The sequence below is a fragment of the Oryctolagus cuniculus genome, chromosome 15 (genome assembly GCF_964237555.1).
Source record: "Oryctolagus cuniculus chromosome 15, mOryCun1.1, whole genome shotgun sequence".
NCBI classification, from domain to species: domain Eukaryota; kingdom Metazoa; phylum Chordata; class Mammalia; order Lagomorpha; family Leporidae; genus Oryctolagus; species Oryctolagus cuniculus.
Genome location: NC_091446.1, coordinates 37,100,609 through 37,123,799, shown reverse-complemented (window position 1 = coordinate 37,123,799; position 23,191 = coordinate 37,100,609). Strand labels below are relative to the sequence as shown.

Here is a 23,191-nt window from a genome sequence, read left to right as displayed (position 1 = left end):
TTGTCTGATCAATTCTGGGCATGCTAACTAGTTACGCGACCCCCGAGCGGTTGGTGTCCCTCAACTTCTCAGAGGGACAAGTGGCGTTCAGCCACCCGAGATTGAGCAACGACAGGTCTGTGATGCCCCCAGATGTCCGGGGCTGCATGCGCGCCACGCTGACTGGCTCAGCGTGTGCCCACCCCACGCCGGCAGGCGCGGGCAACCCGCTGAACCCCATTCGTGATGGGGATCGGGGATTGCAACTATTCCCCATGAACGAGGAATTCCCAGTAAGTGCGGGTCATACTTTCTTTTTTAAACAGGACTTTGGGTGGACAATGTTTCAACGTGGGCTAGAGAGAGAGGGAGGCTCTGTGAAACCAGGGGGCTCCAGTAGGGCGTGCCTATGTAGCATTCATTCACTTGGATTCAGCTTCGTGCTGGGCGCATAGCAAATCCAAGATTTGCTTTTTGGAACTCTCTGGAATAGTTTTCTTTGGATATTTTTGATTCACATTTGATTGAATCTGCAGGTGTGGACATGGAGGGCTGATTGTCAGCCCAGACAGCTCAATCAGGTTTGCTCCGGAGCTCCTCCCGCAGGAGCACGTGTGTGGCCATCTGTGCAGTATGTGTCTATGGCCCTGGGTGGCAGAGGACTTTAGGGCCTCCCTGTCTCCTGTCCAATGCTTGGATCCTTTCTTCCAGTTTCTGCTCCAACTCCTCCAGCAATGAAGAGCTCCTGGCTTAGCCCCACCCACCAATCACTGCCAGAAAATTCTCCTCAGGCCGGTTTTGACCCCATGGCCATTTCTCCTAGAACACGTCCTGGTGGACCCTGTGCACCCTGGATGCTCAGTAAATTCAGGGGCTTTCAGTGCATTTTATGGCAACTGTCTTTGCAGCTACATGTTCTCATTTTTTTTTTTTTTGTTAAGTGCTTACAAATTGGTATAACTATTCTCTCTCTCATTCTCTGCCTCTCTCTGTCTCTCTTATGATACGTCATGAACCTTGGTGTTCCAGATACTAGCAAAGAAAAACAGTTTATTTTGGCGCTCTCTCTCAGATTTCTTCATATTCCCAACATGGCAATTCAGGTCAACAGATGTTTCTAACTTCAATGATTTGAAATTTATCCTCATAAAATAGCTTTTCAAAATATGCATCTATCTACCTATACACACGGACTTCTATACATAGTACTAAAAAGAAAACCCTTCATGGTGAGGACCTGTGTGTGATAGGATTAGGGACATTTAAAGTTCGTTTTTCTTTGTACCTTTTTGTGCTTTTTAAACATTTCTCTGTAGAAGGTTTGATCAGAAAACAAGGCAAGTAGGCATTTGGTCTAATGGTTAAGATGACCTTGTCTCACTGCGAGTAGCTGGGTCTTGTCTCCAGCCCTGTCTCCTGACCCCAGCTTCCCACTAATGCGGCCCCTGGGAGGCAGTGGTGATGGCTCAAGTAGTTGGGTCCCTGCTGCCCCTGTGAGTTCCCAGCTTCTGCCTTCAGCCCAGCCCAGCCCAGTCGAGCTGTTGCTAGCATTTGGGAAGTGATGGACTCTCTGTCCGTCAGCCTGTCTGTTTCTGTCTCCTGCCTCTCAAATGAATTTTGAAAGTTTCTTCACATTTTTCAATATTTTCTTTACATTTTTCTTGCTTCTGTAAGTAAAATTCTGTTTCAAATTACATCTGTGGGTTGCCTATAAGATACACAGAAGTTCATTTCCTTGCCAAGCTTCATAGAGAAACAGACCATGTTTCGTTCATCTTGATGTATATGCTGCTTCCCCCAATTTTCCTGGAGATGTATCGAGACTTGCACACAGCAGGTGCACAATCAATAGGTATTGATTTAATTTCTTTTGCTGAAATTAATCACTTTCTACAAGTGTCGGAAATTTACCTAGCATCTTCAAAAAGGTCATGGAAATGCATATTATGAAAAAACTGCATGGATTTGAAGATTCCTTGCATCAAAATAAGCATGTCCTAATTCTGCTTTCTATCATCCTTTTGAAGTGCTCTCATATTTAAAAAGACCAAGTCAGATGTCACCCTTTGCAATAAGTAATGCCTCACTATTCAGCACTTGCAGCAGAGATGGCTACTTGTCTTTCACCAAAAAATTTGCACTATCATCCCATGACTTGTGGCTGGGAATTACATCTGCCAGCCCCTGCCTCTGCCACCTCCTTCCCGAAGCTCTATGGGGTCAAAAGCCAAAATTTTGGTCCAGGAAATGTGCCAGGTATTGCTTACAGAGCACAGAGAAGCTGCCTGTCCTAAAACCCTACTCTCCCCTCTCTTCTCTTGACTGCTACTGATGGAGCTTGTACCAGCCTGGGTCCCCATCAGACACTGAGTTTATGTGAATGAGAAATAAACTGCCATTGCATTAAGCTACTGAGACTGGGGGGGATTCCATGTGTTGGAAAGTAATGGTACCTTAACGCTAACAGCAGCCAACAAGTCACTAACTCTTAGAAAATATTGAAGAATGTTTTGCCGTAATTGGAAAAAGAGCTAATGCAATATATGTACGTGCTTACCCTCAAAAAATTAAGTGTTTTCAACTGGCTCCATTTTGTACAAAATGACATTTACATCCACATCCCCACAGAGAGGCCAAGAAAAATGAAAAACAAGGGCATTGGCCAACATTTATCTTCCAACTCCATTTGAAAGATGCCAAAAATAATTGATTGGAAAACGAATAGGTTAGTCAGTCAGCCAATGTTTTCAAATATCAAGAGGCAAACTAATTTTTTCAATGGTTGCAAAGCCATCAGTTAATGTCATCGATGCAATTTGAAAATAATAGGAGTCCCATCAGTTGAATTCTCTCTTAGATTACCTGGGCAATTAGGGGCAGTGAGAGAGCTCTCATGAGAGCAATTGGACAGATGAAAGTGTTGCCTGATTGTTCTTGAGATCCATGCCTTTTGGTGTTGTACAGTGGTAGGAACTGAAAATCTGGCAAGGTGGTGCTCAAGAAAGGGTTCAATATAATGATCTGAAGCCCAATTCGTTAGTTCAGGGTGTGTTGATTTCATATTGGTGCTTCCGTGTTATGTACATGTTTCTTTTCTTGGCTACTATATGCACTTAAAATTCAGAAGAAATAATTAACTACAGTGGAAAAACTTGGTAGTGGTAGAATAAAGTGTGACATTATATAGACTACTACTGAAAAATGTCAATTTGTTAAACAGAAAGCTTAAGGAAATTATACTGTTCTTTGGTGCATCCATAGATGTTTAGAAGGATAGCCTGGAATTTTTATCTAACTGTTGTATTACTATTTAACATTTAATGCTACTTGATATATCTTATGATATTTATGACATTTTACATTTCTTAAAGAAAGGATCTTTGTATATTCCCATATGGAAATTGGTATGATGTCTCATTTATTTCATAAGCACACTTTCATTCAAATCACCTTAATATGGTAGTTTTAGGTAGATTATTATCACTTAAATGCCACTTTGGGCAAGATACTTAATTTCCAAGTACTTTAATTTCTCACTTGTGAAATGCAGATAATAGTAGTACCTAATTCCCAAGATTATTGTGAGAATTATATGAGATATATAAGGCTCTCAGTGTAATCAGAGAGGAGACCGGTGGATTCTTGTCCAGCATATATGCCAATGTAAACATATAGACAACAGTTTGCTCGGTAAGCAGAAAGGAATTTGAATTGGTCAACCCATGAGGAAGGCTGTCTGTTGACCAGAAATCATGCTTCTCAAACAGCCAGGAATTACAAGTGTCATGGGGCTTGCTTCTAGGGAAGTTATGTGTGTTTATAAAGTTCTAGAAAGGGTTGTGCATATTAAAAAGGGGCAGGTGCGCATGCACACTAAGTTATCACGAATGTTACATGCATTCTGTGTTCAGTTTGGAACATTGTAATGAGGAGATTTTTGGCTTTCTACATCAGAAAAGTGATGTTGAGGACACAGGTGCTGCTTCTGCGCAGAATCCTTAACCCAGTTTCAGCTGCGCAGGGGCTCATGGTTTCTTATCCAGGTGAGTTCACCGTGGAAATGTGGCCACGTCTAATCAGCTGTGCCTGGCATCCCCCTGAAAGCACATCCGATTGAATGTAACGAGGATTAAAACAGGGCTGGCTCATTTTCTTTAGGGGGATGGTGTTGTTAGGATAGAACCTGGCACATAATATATGTACAAAGGGCTTTCAAAACATCCATGGGAAACACATATGAAAAAGTTATGCATGGATTTCAAAATATTTTGCATCAAAATAAACTCGTAGCTGCTTATTAAAGTGTGTCTGTATAAAGAGGCACTAAGGATGACCCAAGAACACCTACCAGAGCAACATGAATTTTGCAAAAACTGAAGCAAGAACATATAAACAATTTATGGTGATACTCGGTGTAAGAATGGTCAAGTCATTGAAGCTTTATGAAAACTTTATGGGGACGGCGCTCCAGAGAAATCACCCGTTTATGGATGGATAACTTGTTTTAAGAAGGGATGCGGTGATGTTGAAGATATAGTCTGCACTGCAGAGGAAGCCTCACCGGGATATCCTGCCACAGAACAGCGGATCCTGGGGTGGGGGCTGAGGGCGGGCGGCAGCAGCTTCCTGGCCCTGCTTGAGCTGGGCGGGTGCCTCCCAGAGCTTATGGAGAAATACCACGGTCTGGTCTGGTGTGGATTGGACAGGGGTGCCTGTTGTCCTGTCCTGCTGTGGGGTTGTAATAACCCAAAAAGGTATTTTCCTGGGTCCCGGGAGGGTGGCTCAGTGACACTGCTTTGGACATTAAGGTCCCCACTGCCAGGAATCCTAGCCCCAAGCCCACACAGATGGTTCTGTAGCTCAGGCCCGATGCTGGGTTGGTAGGAGTCAAACCCAGCCACTCTATGGATGGAACTCCCTCAATGGAGTGAGTTGATCTTTAAGTGCAGCTGATGTGCAGCCAGAATGGGCACAGGAACCACAAGCTGAGGGTGGAAGCCACTGGTGTCGCCTCCTGAGTGCCCTGTGTAAGTTCCTGGTTCATTCTCCCTTCCAGCCTCCTGCTAATGCTGCACCTCCCCCACTCCCTCCCCATGTCCAAGGTGATGGCTCCCACCACCCACCTGGGATCAGATTTCCCTCCTGCCTTCTGGCTTGGGTCCTCCTTCTGGCCATTATGCGCCCTTAGGGGGGGCACCAGCAGATGGGGCGGTGGTTCTGTCTTGAAATAAAAAGTTTTAAAAGGAAAAAAAAGAAAGATGGAATCTGCAGAGACAGACCAAATACATCAGTTGGCAAGTCAAAAATCAATCTTGTTCGTGCCAGAATTGAAGAGAATTAACCATTAGCAACAGAAACAGTAGCCACACTATAGACATTAAAATTGCTTTGGCTTACACAATCCTGACTGAAAATTTAGAGTTAAGAAAATTTCCTGCTTGCTGGATACCAAAACTTGTGCTCAGATCAGCTGCAGACAGAAGCAGACAACTCAGTGGAAATTGAAACAACTGGGATGAAGCATTTCTTCAAAGAATTGTGACAGAAGACAAAGCATAGTTTTACCAGTATAATCCTGAAGACAAAGTACAATCAGAGCAGTGGCTACCAAGAGGTGGCAGTGGTCCAGACAAGGCAAAATTAGACTGATAAAGAACAAAGGTCATGGCAACGATTTTGGGGTGCTCAAGGCATTTTGCTTTGTTGACTTTCTGGAATGCTAAAGAAAGGCAACACCTGCTTATTATGAGAGTGTTTTGAGTAAATTAGCCAAAGCTTTGGCAGAAAAACATCTGAGAAAGCTTCACCAGACAGTTCTCTGCCATAACTGATCCTGCTCATGCCCTTCAAGAAATGAGCGATTTGGGATAGTTTGATGGGAAATCACTAGGCACCCACATTTCAATCTGGAGTTGACTCCTTCTGACTGCTTTTTATTTCCTAAACTTGAACAATCTTCAGTTCAAAATTTTAAGACTATATTGATATGGTTAAATTCCTGGGATCTTCAGTTCTTCACAGATGGGCTATGTGATAGGTATCATTGCTTACAAAAGTGCCTTGAACTTAGAATGGGAATTTAGTCAAGCAATGAAGATGACCACATCTCACACCTGAGTGCTTGGGGTCAATTCCTGGCTCCAGCTTCCCACAAATGCAGACCTGGAGAGGCAGCAGTGATGGCTCAAGTAATGGGTTTCCTGCCACCCATGTGGGAGATCCAGATTGAGTTCCTGGCTCCTCACTCCAGCACGGATCAGCTCCAGCTACTTTGGGCACTTGGAAAGTGAACCAGCAGATGGAAGCCTTCTGTCTGTTTCCTTTCTCTTTCTGTCTCCTTTCTGACTCTGAAATAAAAAAAAAAACGTTTTTCAAGGCATTTTGAGGTTGGTGGAGCTTATGTTGAGAAATAAAGTTTATGTAGATACTTTGGAGAAATGAAGTAAGCAAAGAAGAAGGAAAAAGAAAACTGTCTTGACTTTGAAATAATTAGGGTTAACATTTTATGCATGTGTGTTTTAATGGAATCATACTGTAATATTACTTTGTAATTAACCGCATATCATGACTATTTTATATCAATAACTGGACTTTAACTATATTGTTATTATTTGATCTATAATTTTCTATTCTGTGGATATAATACTAGTTATTTACTCAACCTCCTGTTATTGACTATCTAGGCTATTTCTAATCTTACTTTTATAACAATGTTTATGATAAGCACTCTTGTAACTAGGGCGATCACTTATATTCTTATTTTTATAAGGTAAATTCACAAAAGCAGAATTGTAGGACCAAAGCCTACATGCATTTTTAGAGTGTTTGGGATGAAGCCAAATGTAGTGTAACTTCGTAATCCTATCCTAATGCCCAGGATTTCTTTTCTCCAATTTATTTTGCTCAGCATTACCAGATTCAGTCTTATGTTACTTCCCACCTTAAAAGCACCCCAGGATTTAAAATCCTCAGCCTAGCTTTGAGGCCCCGCAGTCTGGGCGCAGCCTACCTCTCCAAATTCATCTCTCACTGCTCTCCTTGTTGCCCTACATTCCATGCTGTGGCTCTGCTGTTAGAATCCTGTGGAACACACTCCATTTCTGCCTTTTCTCCACCCACTGTAGATACAATCCCCTTTACAAACTCTCATAGCCAAGTGTGAACCTCACTTCTGGCGTTTCTCTGGTTCCTCCCCCTGTGGCTCCTATCTTTTTAATCCCCCTCACCACATGACACAGGCTTGTAAAGCTCCCATGAAGCTGTCTTCCTTTTCTTGTAGGAACGACTTGGTTATGCTGCAGTAACAAACAAGCCCCACGTCTTAGAGGCTCAAAACAAGAGGGCTCCTTTATCGCTTATGCTGTGTCTGCCTTGTGTCAGCAGGGGCTTCTCTTCTGTGACATCCTTGCCCTGGGATCCAGGAGCCCCTGCCTTCTGAAACTGATGTGGCAGCAGAGCTGGAGGAGTTCACATTGACCATGAACTGTTCCTATCTGGAAGTGACATTTCTGCCACAAGCCCTTGGCCATAATCAGCCACATGGCTCTCTCACAGGGGGAGCACAGTAAGGAGGGATCTCCCAAATGACGGGTGGGAGGGAAGGATCCTAGAGAGAAACACGAAGTCGCTACCGCAGTAGCTAGAATGGTGGCTTCCCTATAGTGGGCAATCAATAGATGTATCTTGTAAGAATGAACAAGAAATGAATCTATACGTAGTTATATAACTGAAAGAATGCTGGTTGAAATAGAATATTTCTTTTTCAAAATTATTTGCATTTTATAAGTAGGAGAATGACTATATAGGCTTTTTTTCTATCAAGTTTAAATCTATACATAGAACACTATTATGCCTCTCTCTCTCTCTCTCTCTCTCTCTCTCTCTCTCTCTCTCTTTAAGGGGGAGACGTGGAATCAGGGAATTGTGAACACATCATAAACTTTCAGGAGAAGTAGGAACTGCACCATAGTCATAGAAAATAACTAGACAGAAAAATTGTGTTAGATGGTGCTAATCTGATGGGTGGGGTGGCTTGGTTGATCCCAATCTTTCACTCAGGAAATGCACTTCTGCAGACTAGAATGTTATGAAGCAATGACAATGTTATGTCATCCTCTGGGGAGGACGAGCCTGGGCTGTGACATGGGGGGGGCACAAGGAAATGTGTGCACCCCACAAGACTCTGAGCCTCATCCACAGAACTGGCACAGCTCAGTGCTGTTCCCCTGGGAGAACTGGGTTCTGACCAAGGTTCTCTCCATTCATGACCTTGAGTCTGCAACCTCAATGGATCTCCATTTCTTTTGCAACTAATAAGATTATTCTCACTCTAGCAAGGTAACACTTCTTTTTAAATAAAATATTTTCATCTACTTAAAAGGCAGAACATGAGAGAAGGAGGGAAAGAGGGAGGGAGGGAGAGAGAGAGAGAGAGAGAGAATCTTGCACTTGCTGGTTCACTCTTGAAATGCCCACAACAGCCAGGGGTGCACCAGGCCAAAGCCAGCAGCCAGGAATTCCATCCACGTCTCCCTTGTGAGTGGCAGGGACCCAAGTCCTTGACTCATCCTCTGCTGCCTTCCCCAGTACTTTAGCAAGAAGCTTGCTTGGAAGGTGAGGAGTTTTCTCTGAGGTGGGATGCTGACATCCTCACTAGCGGCTTAACTCCGCTGCATCTTATCAGCCATCCAGAAGTAAAGTTTCAAGTTCAGAAAATTGAACAGAACCCCTGTGGTTGTTGTGTTTGAAACAAATGTAAATGAGGGTATGATAATGTTTTTAGAGTCACCATTGCATGTTGTGTGTGTTTTCATTTAAGAGAATTTGTTTTGTTAGGTGTGGATCTTGATTAAATGCCTAAGAGATCTTTATTAAGTTTGAAATTAGCATTTAAATATTCAAGGCTTCATGGTTCATGAAATGTGTAGCCTGACTTATTAGTTGCTTAATGGTGTTTAAATACTTGGGGGAAATCTGCTTAATCAGAAGTAAAAGCTTGATAAACTGAACATTAAACAAAACTAAGTGCTGGTAAGTGTTCTTTCCATGCCAGTAGCCTTGAGACATTAAGGATCCTAGCAACAGGCAAGGCAGCTATTGTCCAGTAGATTTAATTGGCCATATTTTGGAGCAAAAATGCATGATGTCTGGCTACTACGATTGAGGACAAAATCCAAGTTAATATGCTTAGCAGGAAAAACAGCAACTACATTGGTTACTTTTGTAATCATGTCTCTTGACAAGGGTCAAGGTTCAATTTGTGGCTTGGGTCATAGGCAAATGGCTCGCAGTGTTCACTTCTCTAGTAATAAGTCCAAGATATATTCCTGCAAAATTGCTTCCAGGGTTGGCATTATGGTGTAGGAGGTACAGCTACTACTTGGCGATGCCGGCATCCCATGTGGATGCCAGTTCTTGTCCCAGTGGCTCCACTTCTGACCAAGCTCCCTGCTAATAGCCTGGGAAAGCAGCGGAAGATGACCCAAGTGTCTGGGACTCTGCCACCCAGGTGGGAGACCAGGAAGAAGCTATTGGCCCCTGGCTTCAGCCTGGCCCAGCACTGGTTGTTGTGGCCATCTGGAGGTATGAACCAGCAGATAGAAGCTCTCTCTCTCTCTCTCTCTTTCTCTCTCTCTCCCTCTCTATAGCTGACTCCCAAATTAATAAATGAATCTTTAAAAATTTTTAAAAATAAAAATGCTTCTAAGGTTAAGCTTTCTAAAGTGAAGAGGATTGAGAGGTGAGGGTTTTAGAAAAAGAATAAGCTATGAAACTTGGTGATCAAAGGACTTTTAGGACACGAAAGATAAAGACAGACTTTTATGTTGTGTTCATGTGAAACCCTTCCATCCCTCCCAAATGCTCATCAAAGCTACTAAATAAGCAAATGATTAAAAAAAAAAAAAGAAAAAACAATCTGAGTTCTGAGAAGCCTCACTTCATTTAAAAAAAATTTTTTTTTTAATTTTTAAAAATTTTTTTGACAGAGGCCGGCGCCACGGCTCACTAGGCTAATCCTCCGCCTGCGGCGCCGGCACACCGATTCTAGTCCCGGTCGGGGTGCCGGATTCTGTCCCGGTTGCCCCTCTTCCAGGCCAGCTCTCTGCTGTGGCCAGGGAGTGCAGTGGAGGATGGCCCAAGTGCTTGGGCCCTGCACCTCATGGGAGACCAGGATAAGTACCTGGCTCCTGCCATCGGATCAGCGCAGTGCGCCGGCCACAGTGTGCCGGCCGCGACAGCCATTGGAGGGTGAACCACAGCAAAGGAAGACCTCTCTCTCTCTCTCACTGTCTAACTCTGCCTGTCAAATTTTTTTTTTTTTTTTTTTGACAGGCAGAGTAGACAGTGAGAGAGAGAGAGAGAGAGAGAGAAAGGTCTTCCTTCTGTTGGTTCACCCTCAAATGGTCGCTATGGCCGGCGCTGCGCCAATGCGAAGTCAGGAGCCAGGTGCTTCCTCCTGGTCTCCCATGCGGGTGCAGGGCCCAAGCACTTGAGCCATCCTCCACTGCACTCCCGGGCCACAGCAGAGAGCTGGACTGGAAGAGGAGCAACCGGGACAGAATCTGGTGCCCCAACCAGGACTAGAACCCGGGGTGCCGGTGCCACAGGCGGAAGATGAGCCTAGTGAGCTGCGATGCCAGCCAGACACCTCACTTCATATAGCTATCAAGCCAGAAAAATTAAACTGCCAGTCTTTGCTAACATAATGTCATTCACAGATGTGCCTGTGACTATCTTGCTGGGGCCAGTGGCTGATGGTCAGTCATTTTTCTGGAACAGTCACTTGGACTTGACACTTGCCTGGCTGATCTCGGCTGTTCTGAGGATTCTCCAAGGACTTAGGAGCTAATAATGCTCAGGGATTTGGTGTCCTGTTGAACTCCTTAATCCCCTGCTTCCTGAATCCCACCATAAGCCGGGGCCTTCTGTCACGTCCCAGGAGCTGCAGGGGTCTGGAAGCTCTGCTAAGGAGGCTGTGCGCCACCTCTGGGGGTCCTTAGCAGGTACCCCCTAGGATTTCCTCGGACATTTTCACCAAGATGTGTATCCTTGGCTCTCAGCCTCAGGTATCTCTCTAAGGGTCTTTCCTTCCGCCAGCAGCAGCAGCTCTGCAAGCCACACCATGGGCGACCTCAGCCGAGATGCTGTGGAGAAGTATCTCGAGCAGAACCCACAGTTTGCCAAGGAGTACTTCGACAAGAGGCTGCGGGCAGAGGCCCTGGGGGAAATCTTCAAGAACAGCCAGGCTGCAGTCCCGGCCAGCATGTCCTTTGCTGAGCTGACGCAGGTGGAGGAGGCGGCCGTGTGCCTGGAGCTGCTGTTGACCGTGCAGGAGGAGGCGGGCGGTGCGGAGCTGGCAGCGCACCGGGCCCTGCAGAGGCTGGCCCAGCTGCTGTGTGCCGAGCGCTGCAGCCTGTTCATGTGCCGGGCCCGCAATGGCACGCCGGAGGTGGCCTCCAGGCTGCTGGACGTCACGCCCACCTCCAAGTTGGAGGACAACCTGGTGGCCCCTGAGCGAGAGGTTGTGTTTCCACTGGACATCGGGATAGTGGGATGGGTTGCTCACACGAAGAAAGCCCTGAATGTTCCAGATGTGAGAAAGGTAGGTGGCCGTAGCGGTGGGAGAGGAGTCTTGGTGTGGTCAGTGAGGACCCACTGGGGCAGGGATGATGCCCTCCTTGTGGCATTGGTTGGGCTCTCACCGGGAGAATGCAGGCAATGGGGGGAAAAAGTACCCAGGTTTAGCATTACCAGATTTAGAAAAAAAAAAAAAGATACAAGGTGCTCAGTATATATTCAAGTTGAACTTGAATTCCAGATAGTTTTTTTTTTTTTAAAGATTTATTTATTTGAAAGGGAGAGGGAGAGAGAGAAAGAGAGAGAGAGAGAGGTGTCTTCCATCTGCTGGTTCACTCCCCAAATGGCCTCAACAGCCAGGACTGGGCCAGGCAGAAGCCAGGAACTTCTTCTGGGTCTCTCACATGGGTGCAGGGGCCCAAGCACTTGGGCCATCTTCCACTGCTGCTTTCCCAGGCACATTAACAGGGAGCAAGAGCAGAAGTGGAGCAGCTGGGACTTGAACAGATGTCCACGTGGGATACTGGTAAGACAGTGAGTTTACCTGCTATGCCACAGTGCTGCCCCCCACACCACACCTGCCCCACCTTTTTAGTATAAGTATGTCCTGTGTGATGTTAGGCGTGGTATCAGGCGATCTTACCCAAGCCTGGTGCACGCCACGCCGCCTCCGGGGCACTGGGATTTTTCTTCTGAACAACACCATTGAAGCAAGCCACCCCCTCCCGGGGGGAGCTCAGCCACAGTGCTTACTGCCAGGACTTGGAAACTGCCCCACCACGCCTCCCATTCACACTCCTCTGGCGACGGTTAGTTCTCAGGGATAGACTGGCTCACTAACTTTATCACCTACAGGCCAAATGTGCAGAAACCAAAAAACTGCCCCGATTGAAAGTTCAGGAATTAGCCATTGGATGGTTACAAATATGAATCTGGGTGATGGTGAAGGGAGACTGCTTCCCCTCAGCCCTGTATCTCAGATCTAGCAAGAATGAATTGCAATGAATTCCGGAACACCAGGAGCACGCTGGCCCCTTACAAGGCATTGCCCTTTATAAACACAGAGCCATTAACTCTTTCTCCTTAATCGTCGCGATACATACACATTCTAGAAAGATTGTAGCATACAGATAAGCAAAAAGGAAGAAGTATGAACTCCCTTTAATCCCTCCACTCCACAGCAGTCATGAGTGGCAGCCCTCTCCCTCTGCACCTGTCCCAGAGTGTCATTTCCCACTCACAAAAGGGGAGAAATGGGGGATGGCGCTGTGGCGTGGTAGATTAAGCATCCGCCTGCGGGTATCTGGATGCACCGGCGTCCCATATGGGCACAGGTTTGAGTCCCTGCTGCTCCTCTTCCAATTCAGCTCTCTGCTAATGGCCTGGGAAAGCAGTGGAAGATGGCCCAAGTGCTTGGGCTCCTGGCTCCTGGCTTTGGATTGGCTTGGCCATTTTGGACATTTGGGGAGTGAACCAGCAGATGGAACTTGCCTCTCAAGTAAATAAAGAATTCTTAAAAAGAGGGAGGGATAGAGATGGACTGCGATGGCCCAGAGTTGGACGGGAGCAGCTGCTGACAGAGTTTCTGAGCGGCGGTCTGCCGGCCTTGCAGGCCAAGGCCAGCTGCTTCACGTGACTAACCTGATGCCTGCCCTCACGGCCACGCTCCTGGCACCAGTGAGAAGGCCGTCAAGTTTTCTCTTAGAAATGTGCCTCCTGAGGGTCTCCAGTGGGCACCACCTCCGAAATGACTAGCCTATCAACCTTCAGAAAATGGCCCTCGAGAAGTGTTTTTCAGAAACAAATTTTAAGGAAGAGATGGGCAAAATTGCTCCTGCTGGGAGAGTTAAGGCGCCTCGTTCTCCACGTAGAGCTCACAGCTGCAGAAGTGAGCAGGTGGCCTGGGCCTGTTGCTGTTCACGGGGAACATGTCTGCATGGGTGGGGCCTTCCGTGGAGAGTCTCACCCTGTGCTTCTAGGGGTTCCTGGCCCTTCTGAGTGGGACAGAGAAGTGTGCGTTCAAGACACACGCTCTCCCGAGCTCAGAGCGGGAGGAAAAGGCCTCAGCTGCTTTCCATTTCTGTCGGTGATTTTCCATGCTGGCTGTTAATCAGGACGCAGGCTCACTACTTTTTAGAAGCTGCAGGATGGCCGGCGCCGCGGCTCACTAAGCTAATCCTCCGCCTTGCGGTGCCGGCACACTGGGTTCTAGCCCCGGTCGGGGCGCTGGATTCTGTCCCGGTTGCCCCTCTTCCAGGCCAGCTCTCTGCTGTGGCCCGGGAGTGCAGTGGAGGTTGGCCCAAGTACTTGGGCCCTGCACCCCATGGGAGACCAGGATAAGCACCTGGCTCCTGCCATCGGATCAGCGCGGTGCGCCGGCCGCAGCGTGCCAGCCACGGCGGCCATTAGAGGGTGAACCAACGGCAAAAAGGAAGACCTTTCTCTCTGTCTCTCTCTCTCACTGTCCACTCTGCCTGTCAAAAAAAAAAAAAAAAAAAAAAAAAAAGAAGAAGAAGAAGCTGCAGGTGACCCCCATACGCAGCCCGTGTTGAAAGCCACTAGCGATGGAGGGAAGCAGATGCAGGAGGAGCAGTGAACTTGCAGGCAGCTGTGGTGTATTAGAGATGGGCGGGACCCTGCGAGTCTGTAGGCCACTCTGTCCCAGGGCAGACAGGAGGCTGTGGTCACAGCGTTGTGTCTCCTCCGGGCCAGGTATGTGTCAATGAGTGGGAAGGCTGGGACAGAATCAAGGACCCCTGACTCCAAGCCCAGGGCCCTGCCACCCATTCCCTGTCCCAGCAGTTTCTCCTTGCTGTAGCTGCCATGCTACCATCTGCACCAAGAAAGGAGGGAGAAACCAGTGTTTTAAGTGAAATTTCTGATCAATTCTTCACCTTTTTATTGCCCCTGATGGCTTTCAAAGCATTTTCTCATTTTCAGTCTTACGTGGTTCTACCAAAGACTCTGAGCAGGAGGGCAGGAGCCAAGTTTTTATTTCCCTCTTTAAACAGTGGCATCCTGCTTGGGGTCACGTGGGTAGGAAGTGCCTGGTCTGGGACCTTTTAAACTGGGTCTTCTGGAAAGAGTTTTTGTTTTCTTCTTTTCATTTGAAAGCGTTTTCCATCCACTGGTTCACTCCCCATGTATTTACAACAGCCAGGGCTGGGCCAGGCTGAAGCCAGGAGCCTGGCACTCCATCCAGGTCTCCCATGAAGGTGGCAGGAACCCTGAGCCATCATCTGCTGCCTTCCAGGTGCACATTAGCAGGAAGCTGCACTGGAAGCGGAGTCAAGACTCGAACCCCGGGTGCTTCAGTATGAAGTGTGTGTCCCAAGGGGCCGCTTAATCACTATGCCACAGAGCCCACCTCCAGCCTGGGTCTCCAAGGCCCCCCTCTTCCTGCCACACCACTGACCACACGTGCCTTTTCTCTGGTAAGCCGTGTGTGCACAGGGAGGAAAAGCCTTTTCCACCTGGGCCAAGAATCAGAATGACATGTTCCCGACGTTGGGGGTCTGTGACTGCGGTGACAGGGAAGCCATAGGGCGTAGGGTGAGTGCTTTGGCATCAGGCAGACGTGGCTGCAGATCTGGTCTGAGGCTTAGGAACAGTGGGATGGATTGAGTTTCTGCACCTGAGAAATGCAGATAATCAAGGGTACAGATGAAATGTAGATCAAGGGTCTGCCTCACAGTAGAAGCTCAACCCGTGCTGGCTGCGATAAGGAGCTGCTGATGCGGGCAGGGGCTTGGGCGCTGGCTGGGGAGGGCCAAAAGAGTCAGGGACTATTGTCTGCCTTAGAACAGGTTAAAGGCAGGAAAACCTAACAGGGAGCAGACATGTCCTCTGCAAGTTAACTGTTTTGTTTTCTGTTGGGAAAGCTGTTCATTAACTGAGGGCTCCTGGTTCGGACTGTGGTTTCAAAGACAGCCACGGGAGAAGGCTGAGGTTTTCAATAATTAACTGGGCGCCTGGCTCGCTTCCCTCCCTCCTGGCCCTTCCTTCTGTCTCTGCCTCCTTATCTCCAGGGTCACTGGTGTTGGATCAGATTTAGCAACCCTGACATCAGCCGGGATCAGGCTCTGCCTGCTCTGACAGCCTTCTCCCGTGACCTTCAGGGGCTTCTTTGGAAAGGGCCACCAAGGGAGTTCCGGAAGTTGGGAAAACACAGGAATTATTCAGGGGCCTGTTGGAGCTAGTGAAAAAAAGACCTAGCAGGCCTCATCTCCCCTACCCAGTAATCTGGGGGTTGGGGGGAGGGAGATTATCCAGGTCTTTGAAAGCTACATAAGCAAGCAAGAAAGTTTTTTTGTTTGTTTGTTTTTTGTTTGTTTTGTTTTTTTTTTGTTTTTTGTTTTTTTTTTTTTTGTAAATAAGACTTATTTAGAAGGGGAGCAATAGGAAGAGGGCGAGGTCTACGATCAGCTAGTTCATTCTCCAAAGGCATGCAGTCAGGCCATAACCAGGAACCCAATCCTGGTCTCCCGCACAGGTGCCGGGGACCCGACTCCTTGTGCCATTACCTGCTGCCTTCCAGGGTAGACATGAGCAGGAAGCAGAGCTGGGACTCGAACCCAGGCATTTTCCAAGATGGGATACAGGTGTCCCAAGGGGCATCTTAACCCTTGCCCCAAACTCCTTGCCCACAAATATTAAAGTTTGAAACTTAAGAGTCATTGTCTCAGAATAGCCCATTGAACTTAAGGATCTGTTTTGCATTTAGAATCCAGAACACGGTGGCCTCAGGTGCCGCAGGTGCAGAGGGAAAGCTGTGCTGTGACTTCACCCCATGGTGTGTGTTTCCGATGCCTGTGCAAATGCAGGTGATTCTGATCCACAGTGGCTAATAGGAGAGCAGTGCAGCGGGCCGAGGCGAGCAGTGGATTAAGGGAAAGATGTCCAGAGACATCTGTGCTAAGGCTAAAGAAGCTACAAGAAGCAGAGAAGGGACGGGTACTGTGGCCGGGAAAGAATGGCAGCTGTTGGTGGCACAGGGTGAGTGCTGGGCCTGCTCCCACACCTAGGAGGCCTGCATCCAGCTCAGGGCATCGCATCTCTTCAGGGCTGTGAGCTGGCTAGGAAAGCTAGAACTCGAAGCAAAAATGGAAATCATACAAAAGAACTGCCTTTCATCCGCACCTGCCTTAGGCTTCTCTTGTTGATACCTATCGGGCACCCACACTGCACCACTTTGCCAAGTGCGCTCCCCGCCACCATTCTGTCCCGCCTTCATGGCAGGGACGTTAGGTTGTAGGAGAGAGCATCCTTCGCCCCATTTTCAGGTTAGAAAAGTGAAGACACAGGAGATAAGTAGCATACCCAGGGTCACCCTGTTAGTGCCTTGGGGCCTAGCTCTAGCCCAGGAAGGTGATTCTAGAACCTTCTTTGCCATAACATCATGCTGCTTCCAAAGGAAATAGTTGGCTTGGGAAAGGTATGGGTTGATTCCCTTAGTATCACACATTTTCTTTGTGAAAGGTCTCATTTCTAGTGCCCTCCAAGGAAGATGCTCCCATGTGGCGCAGCATCAGAGTTACCCAGCGCACTTGAAAGCACAGATTCCTGGGGAATACGGATCCCACTTTGGGAGACTTGGGTTCGGAGGCTCTGCTGTGAGACTCTGGAGTGCATCTAACTGCAGGTGATTGTGAGATCCAGCGCAGGTGCTGTTTCGAGCGCCTGAGCCGGGAGTTCTGTTGGTTGAGCAGCCCTAGTTTCTCTGGCCTGGAAAGCACACCCCGTGAGTGGCTCTCGGGTTTCTGCTTTGGGAAGTAGCAGTGTGTAGCCTCCAGGGTTTGTGGTGCTTTTAGAAGCACCATCGACATGACATCAGTTTGGGCCAATGAGTCTCAGGGTTAGGCTGAAGTTCAGTGCTAATTGAAGATCCAGGCCAGAGTCCCAGGGAAGAGCAGCGGGACTCATGGAAGGCTGAGCAGCTGCGTCTACACCCATCGGGGCGGGGATTCCCCTAAAGGACAGCTTCCTTGCCCTCTCAAGCCTTTCATTCGTGTTTCAGCCCAGACTCCTCACTCGGCCTTTGCCATGGCCAGGGCGTTAGAATCGTCTCTTGCATCTACTACAGGAGGCTTGCACCCGGGAAGATCTTTCCCCTCTCCCAAAGAAACATAAAATATGGATGGTAGACATGAGTGTGGCAGCACATTAAAAACTGAAGCATCTCGGGGCCCGTGTTGTGATGCAGTAGGTTAAGCTGCTGCCTGCAATGCCGACATCCCCCAACACTGGGATGAAGGTTGAGTTCCAGCTGCTCTACTTCCTGCGCAGCTCCTTGCTAATGTTCCTAGGAAAGCAGTAGAAGATGGCCGAGAACTTGGGCCTCTGACACCCATATGGGAGATTCATATGGAGTTCCAGGCTCTTGGCTTCAGCCTGGCCCAACCCCAGTCGTTACAGCCATTTGGGAAGTGGATGGAAGATCTCTGTTTCCCTCTCCCTCTCCCTCTCCCTTTCAAATTAATAAAATAAATCTTGAAGTATCTGATGGTGGCAAGAGGGTGATCCTCTTAGACCAGCTCAGTGGAAATAAGAATTTGAATCTTTTGTAAAAGTAATCTATGCAGCTCTGGCCGTAGCGGCCAACTGAGGGGTGAATCAACGGAAGGAAGACCTTTCTTTCTGTCTCTCTCTCTCACTGATTGTGGGGAGCAACTCGGACTAGACTAAGTTACTGGAATTAAGACTTATTCTATGCATCTGCTCTCCCACAATATGGCGCTGGGAGAGGAGGAAACAGCTTCTACACAGCTGCCTCCAGTTCAACCAATAAACAGCAGGACCTGCTCCTGATTGGAGGAGAGCAGCGTACTCGGCGTGTGGGTAGCAGAGTTGGGATTGGTGGAAGAGGACTATAAAGGAGGAGAGAGACAACATGCACCAGGAACATCTATCTGAAGGAACACCTGTGCAGCCCCCGAGAGAGCTGGCCGGCGGTGTGCCGCTCCCCCGCGGAAGTGGGGAAAGTGGCAGGGGGAACCGCCCTTCCACGGAGGTGGAAGGGATAGTAGCCAACCCGGGAAGAACCAGCAGTAAACCCGGGGAGGGCCGAGCAGACGAAAGAACAGCGCAGGGTCCTGTGTCGTTCCTCCACGAAGAGGGGGAGCGACATAATGGTGCCGTGACTCAGATATGAAGCCTAGGCAGGGTTTAGTGTCGTTCCTCTGCGAAGAGGGGGAGGGACAACTGATAACTCTGTCAAGTAAATAATAATAATAAAAAGTAATCTATGCAAATAAAAACTGCTTACACCTGTGGATCAAGGCACTCTGGGGACTCCATCACATAAAATTTGAAGTAAGGGTGATTAGGGCCCTCGTGCGTGTCGGAACGGTTACATGAGTAGGGAATAGTTGAGTGCGGAGCACCACGCGGGAATCTGCGGGATGGACTCACATCCATGTGCCTAGGTCTGGAGGGAAGGACATGGACATTGTGAAGTGATCAACGTGCCAGGGAAAGTTAGAAAAGCACATTTTATATCGAACAATAAAAACCTTTGACCAAGGAAAGGGGAGGGCAGAGAAGGAGACACACCAAGCAGCCGAGGCTGAGTTCCTCAAGTAGGTGAGATTAGGAGTTGAGGGGAGCAGTAATAGTTCTTTGTTACTTGTAATGTATAGGTCGGCCAATTGCACGAGCGTGCTTTGCTTCTGCAGTTAAGGAGAGGAGCTCTTGGAACTGGGGCTGCGATCCCAGCTTGCTCTCCTTTCCCTTGTAGAGTTTCTGTCCATTGCAGTCCTGTGCCTTCCTCAGCCTTCCATTAAGCATGTCGCTTTCTACTCGGCCTTGATAGAGCCTCTTTCCTCTTGGTCCATCAGCCTAGCCTAGATGGGCCGTAGCTCAGGTGGGAAATCCAGTCTGAAATGTGCAGTTTCATCCTAGGCAGCTGTGGGATGGTGGGTGGGGTGGAAATGTAACCACTGTGCAAGGGCCCTCGTCAGCTGTTGTTATGATTGGAATTAGAGAATCATTTGCCCCCTTTTCTACATCCACTCTTTGATTCTGTGCCACTTTTTTCAGAACAGCCACTTTTCTGACTTCATGGACAAACAAACGGGGTACGTCACCAGGAACCTGCTGGCAACCCCAGTCGTCATGGGCAAGGAAGTTCTTGCTGTGGTTATGGCAGTGAACAAAGTAAATGCACCTGAGTTTTCCAAACAGGACGAAGAGGTAACGCTGACCTTGGCATCCCATCACAGGCTCGGGAAATTTGTTCTACAGCCAAGGGAAAGGTGTAATGTTCTCTTCTCTGCCATCTGTAGGTCTTTTCCAAGTACATCAACCTTGTTTCTGTCATCCTAAAGCTTCATCATACCAACTACCTGTACAGCATTGAATCCAGGAGAAGCCAGGTAAAGGAAGGGGACGTCGTTCTGTGCTGACCCGTCCTGACAGATGACCTGGAGCCAGCAAATCCTAGACCTCTCCTACCCTGCAGGGGGTGTTTAAGCCACACAGAGCAGGTGCCAAACTTCAGTGCCAGGTGTCCTCTCATGGTATCTCGCTCTTCCCCCTCCCAGTCCTCCATCAGGGCACGCATCCTGGGTAGCCTTGGTTTCTTCATCTATGGGATGGACGAGGTTGACAGCACCTACTTCATAGGGTTGGCGTAACTCTTAAATGGCCATTAGCTCGTATGTAAAGCTCTTAGTTCTGGGTCAGAGTGAAGCTATTAATTTGAGGAGCAAATTATGCTTCTAAAGTCCGTGTCATTCCGTAAGGCAGAGGGACAGAGAACAACATTCACAGCCAGAATACCTGCGTCTGGACCACCGTGAACCTATTCGCTCTGCAGTACAAAAGTGGGAGAGGGTTGGGGTGGGGGGCTTCCTCCGACCCTTCCCATTCAATCTCAGGATATGTGAAGGAGTCGTGTAGCTTTCTCTCTGTGAGGTCTGGTGGGAACCAGTGGGCTGCTAACACTGGGCCTTCTGCCCACAGACTGCCTCTGCCTCCAATTTTAGGACAAACCCTTTGGGCTGCAAGCATTTAGACACGGAAACATGGCTTCTTCCCTTCCAAAGACCTACAGCTTTGCAAAGGTCTACTCATCATCCCATTTGAGCATCAGAGTGGCTGTAGGATGCATACATGTTCAAAAGCAGATCGTATTGTCTAGTGATATGTACAAGTAGGCATTTTATGTGCCTCACGTTTGCTTTTGGTCAATGCTTGCTTGCTGGCTCGCTCACTCTATTCTAATTGTTTTCATACTGGCTTTCAGATCCTCATGTGGTCAGCCAATAAAGTATTTGAAGAGCTCACAGATGTTGAACGGCAGTTTCACAAAGCACTCTACACAGTTAGGACGTACCTGAACTGTGAACGGTACTCCATCGGCCTGCTGGACATGACGAAGGAGAAGGTCTCGCTGTGCCGTATGTTTTGTCTCCCCTAAAACCCCTGTCAGATACACATCACCTGAGACGTGATTCAGTGAGAAACGCGTTACGTAAGTAAGCAGCCGTGCTAGGTCCCAGGAGCCAGGGCCAAGGAAGTGTAGAACGGAGGTAAAGGTGTATCGGTGGGCTTGCACCTTAGCTTTTCTACTTCCTGCCTGGCTGTGTCTTCATCAAGTTTTTTTTTTTTTTTCCAGTTTTTAGAGTAGTTTTAGGCTTACAGAAAAACTGAGCACTTATGTACAGAGTTCCCCCACACGCCCTCTTCCCTCCCACCCCAACTGCCACCAGTGTACCCTGTTGCTAGCTTCGTGTGTTGATGTGGTCAGAGTGGCTGAACCAATATGGATGCATTCTTATGAACTACAGCCCCCGGTGCACATTCCTTTGTGTTGTGAAGTTCTGGGTTTTGACAAATGCGTGATGTCCTAGAGCTGCCGTTACCTCTGACCAGTGGAAGGCACATGAAGGAGATCCATGACTTTGTCCCTGAGGGCCAATGGGAGCCAGCGGGTCCCCAATGCCAGTCTATGCAGGATAGTTGCAGTGCCCTAAAAGTCCTGTGCTCAGCTCTGCAGCACCCCCGCCCAGCTCTAAACTCCTGGTGACCACTGACTGTTTTACTGCCTCTACTTTGGCCTTTTCCCAGATAGTGTTGGGATCATTTAGCGTGTAGCCTTTTCAGACTGGTTTCTTTGACTTAGCAGTATGCACTGAAGTTTCTTCCAGATCTATTGATAGCTTGATAACTAAATAAACATGTTTTAAAAATGAGCTAACTTAAATTTTTAATTGACAAACATATATGGGGTATAATGTGATACTGATACAGATGCACTGTGCAATGATTTAATCAAGATAATTAACGTATCTAGTATCCTGCATATTTTTTGGTAGTGAAAACATTTAGTCTATTCTTTTAGCAAATTTGGAATGTATAACACATGCTTATTAGCAATGATCACCTTATGCAATAAATGTTGAAATCTATTCCTTTTGTCTACTTGGAACTTTGGGCTCTGTGGACAACTTCTCCGTCTCCCACCCCTCCCTCTAGTAACCATTGTTTTATTCCCTACTACTATAAATTTGACTTTTCAAAGATTCCACATAAAAGTGAAGTCCCACAGTTTTTGTCTTCATGTTCCTGGCATATTTCACTTGGCATAATATCCTCTAGTTTCATTCATTTTGTAGCAAATGACAGGATTCGCTCCTTTAAGCCTGGATAATATTCCATTGTATATATAGTCCGTATTTTTTTATTCATTCATCCATCAAAAGACACAGGTTTATTTCATGTCTTGACTGGAATTTATTTTAAATTGCTGAATAATACTTCATTGTAATGGCAGTTTGTTTATCCGTTCATTTATTGAAGGAGTTGAGGTAACTCCTAATTTCTGGCAATGTGGAATAAAACTGCTGTAAACATGTATAGGTTTGTGTGTGTATATAAATCTTCCACTCATTGGGTAAATACCAAAGAGTAACTGCTGCATCATGTAAGGCTATATTGATCTTTGTGAGAAACCGGCCAACTGTCACCAGATAGGACCATCATTTTGCTTGTCACTGGGAATACATGAGAGTTCTTGCTGCTCCAGCATCCTCACCGGTAGTTAGTGACGTCAGTATTTTGAGTTTTAGCCACTCTAGGAGTTGCAGTCATATCTTGTTGTTTTGATTTACAATTCCCTAAAGAACTCTTTTCATATGCTTGCTATTTGTATGTTTTTCTTCGGCTGTTCATCTGTCTGGATCATTTGCCCATTTTGTAATTGGGTTGTCTTTTTACTTAGTTTTAAGAGGTCCATGTATATTTTACTTATAAGTCTTTAATTGAATGTTTGTTTTACAAATATTTGCTCCCAGTTGTCTATGGCTTGTCTCTTTCATTAGCTTAACAGTGTCTTCTGTAGAGCAGAATTTTAAAATTTTAATAAAGTCCAATTTGTCTTAATTTTGGATTGTGCTCTTGGTATAGTATCAAAGAAGTCTTGACAAACCCAAGTTCACCTGGGTTTTCTACTATGCCATCTTCTAGACTTTTTATTTTATTTTATTTTATTTTGGTTTGGTTGGTTTGTTTTATTTAATGGTCCATGATCCATTTTGAGTTGTTTTTATGAGGGGTATAAGGTCTCTGTGTAGATTGATATTTCTTTGTGTGTGGATGTCCAACTGTTCCAACATAAGTTGTTGGTAAGACTAAT

General features: G+C 47.1%; 1 protein-coding gene across 4 annotated transcripts in view; it reads left to right on the top strand.

The window, feature by feature from the left end:
• The first annotated feature begins 9,299 nt into the window (after positions 1-9,299).
• Positions 9,300-23,191, top strand: part of PDE6C (phosphodiesterase 6C) — a 56,205-nt gene continuing 42,313 nt past the window's right edge. The window contains exons 1-5 of one of the 4 annotated variants that reach the window (XM_051823943.2): positions 9,300-9,561; positions 11,080-11,581; positions 19,594-19,746; positions 19,839-19,928; positions 20,801-20,941. In XM_051823943.2, the coding sequence (XP_051679903.1) occupies positions 11,102-11,581; positions 19,594-19,746; positions 19,839-19,928; positions 20,801-20,941 (864 nt within the window). In that variant the 5' untranslated portion in view covers positions 9,300-9,561; positions 11,080-11,101. Of the gene's footprint in view, positions 9,562-10,805; positions 11,582-19,593; positions 19,747-19,838; positions 19,929-20,800; positions 20,942-23,191 lie in introns of those variants that run through there. The other 3 variants (XR_007911048.2, XM_070057590.1, XM_070057589.1) reach the window with 3 other exon arrangements.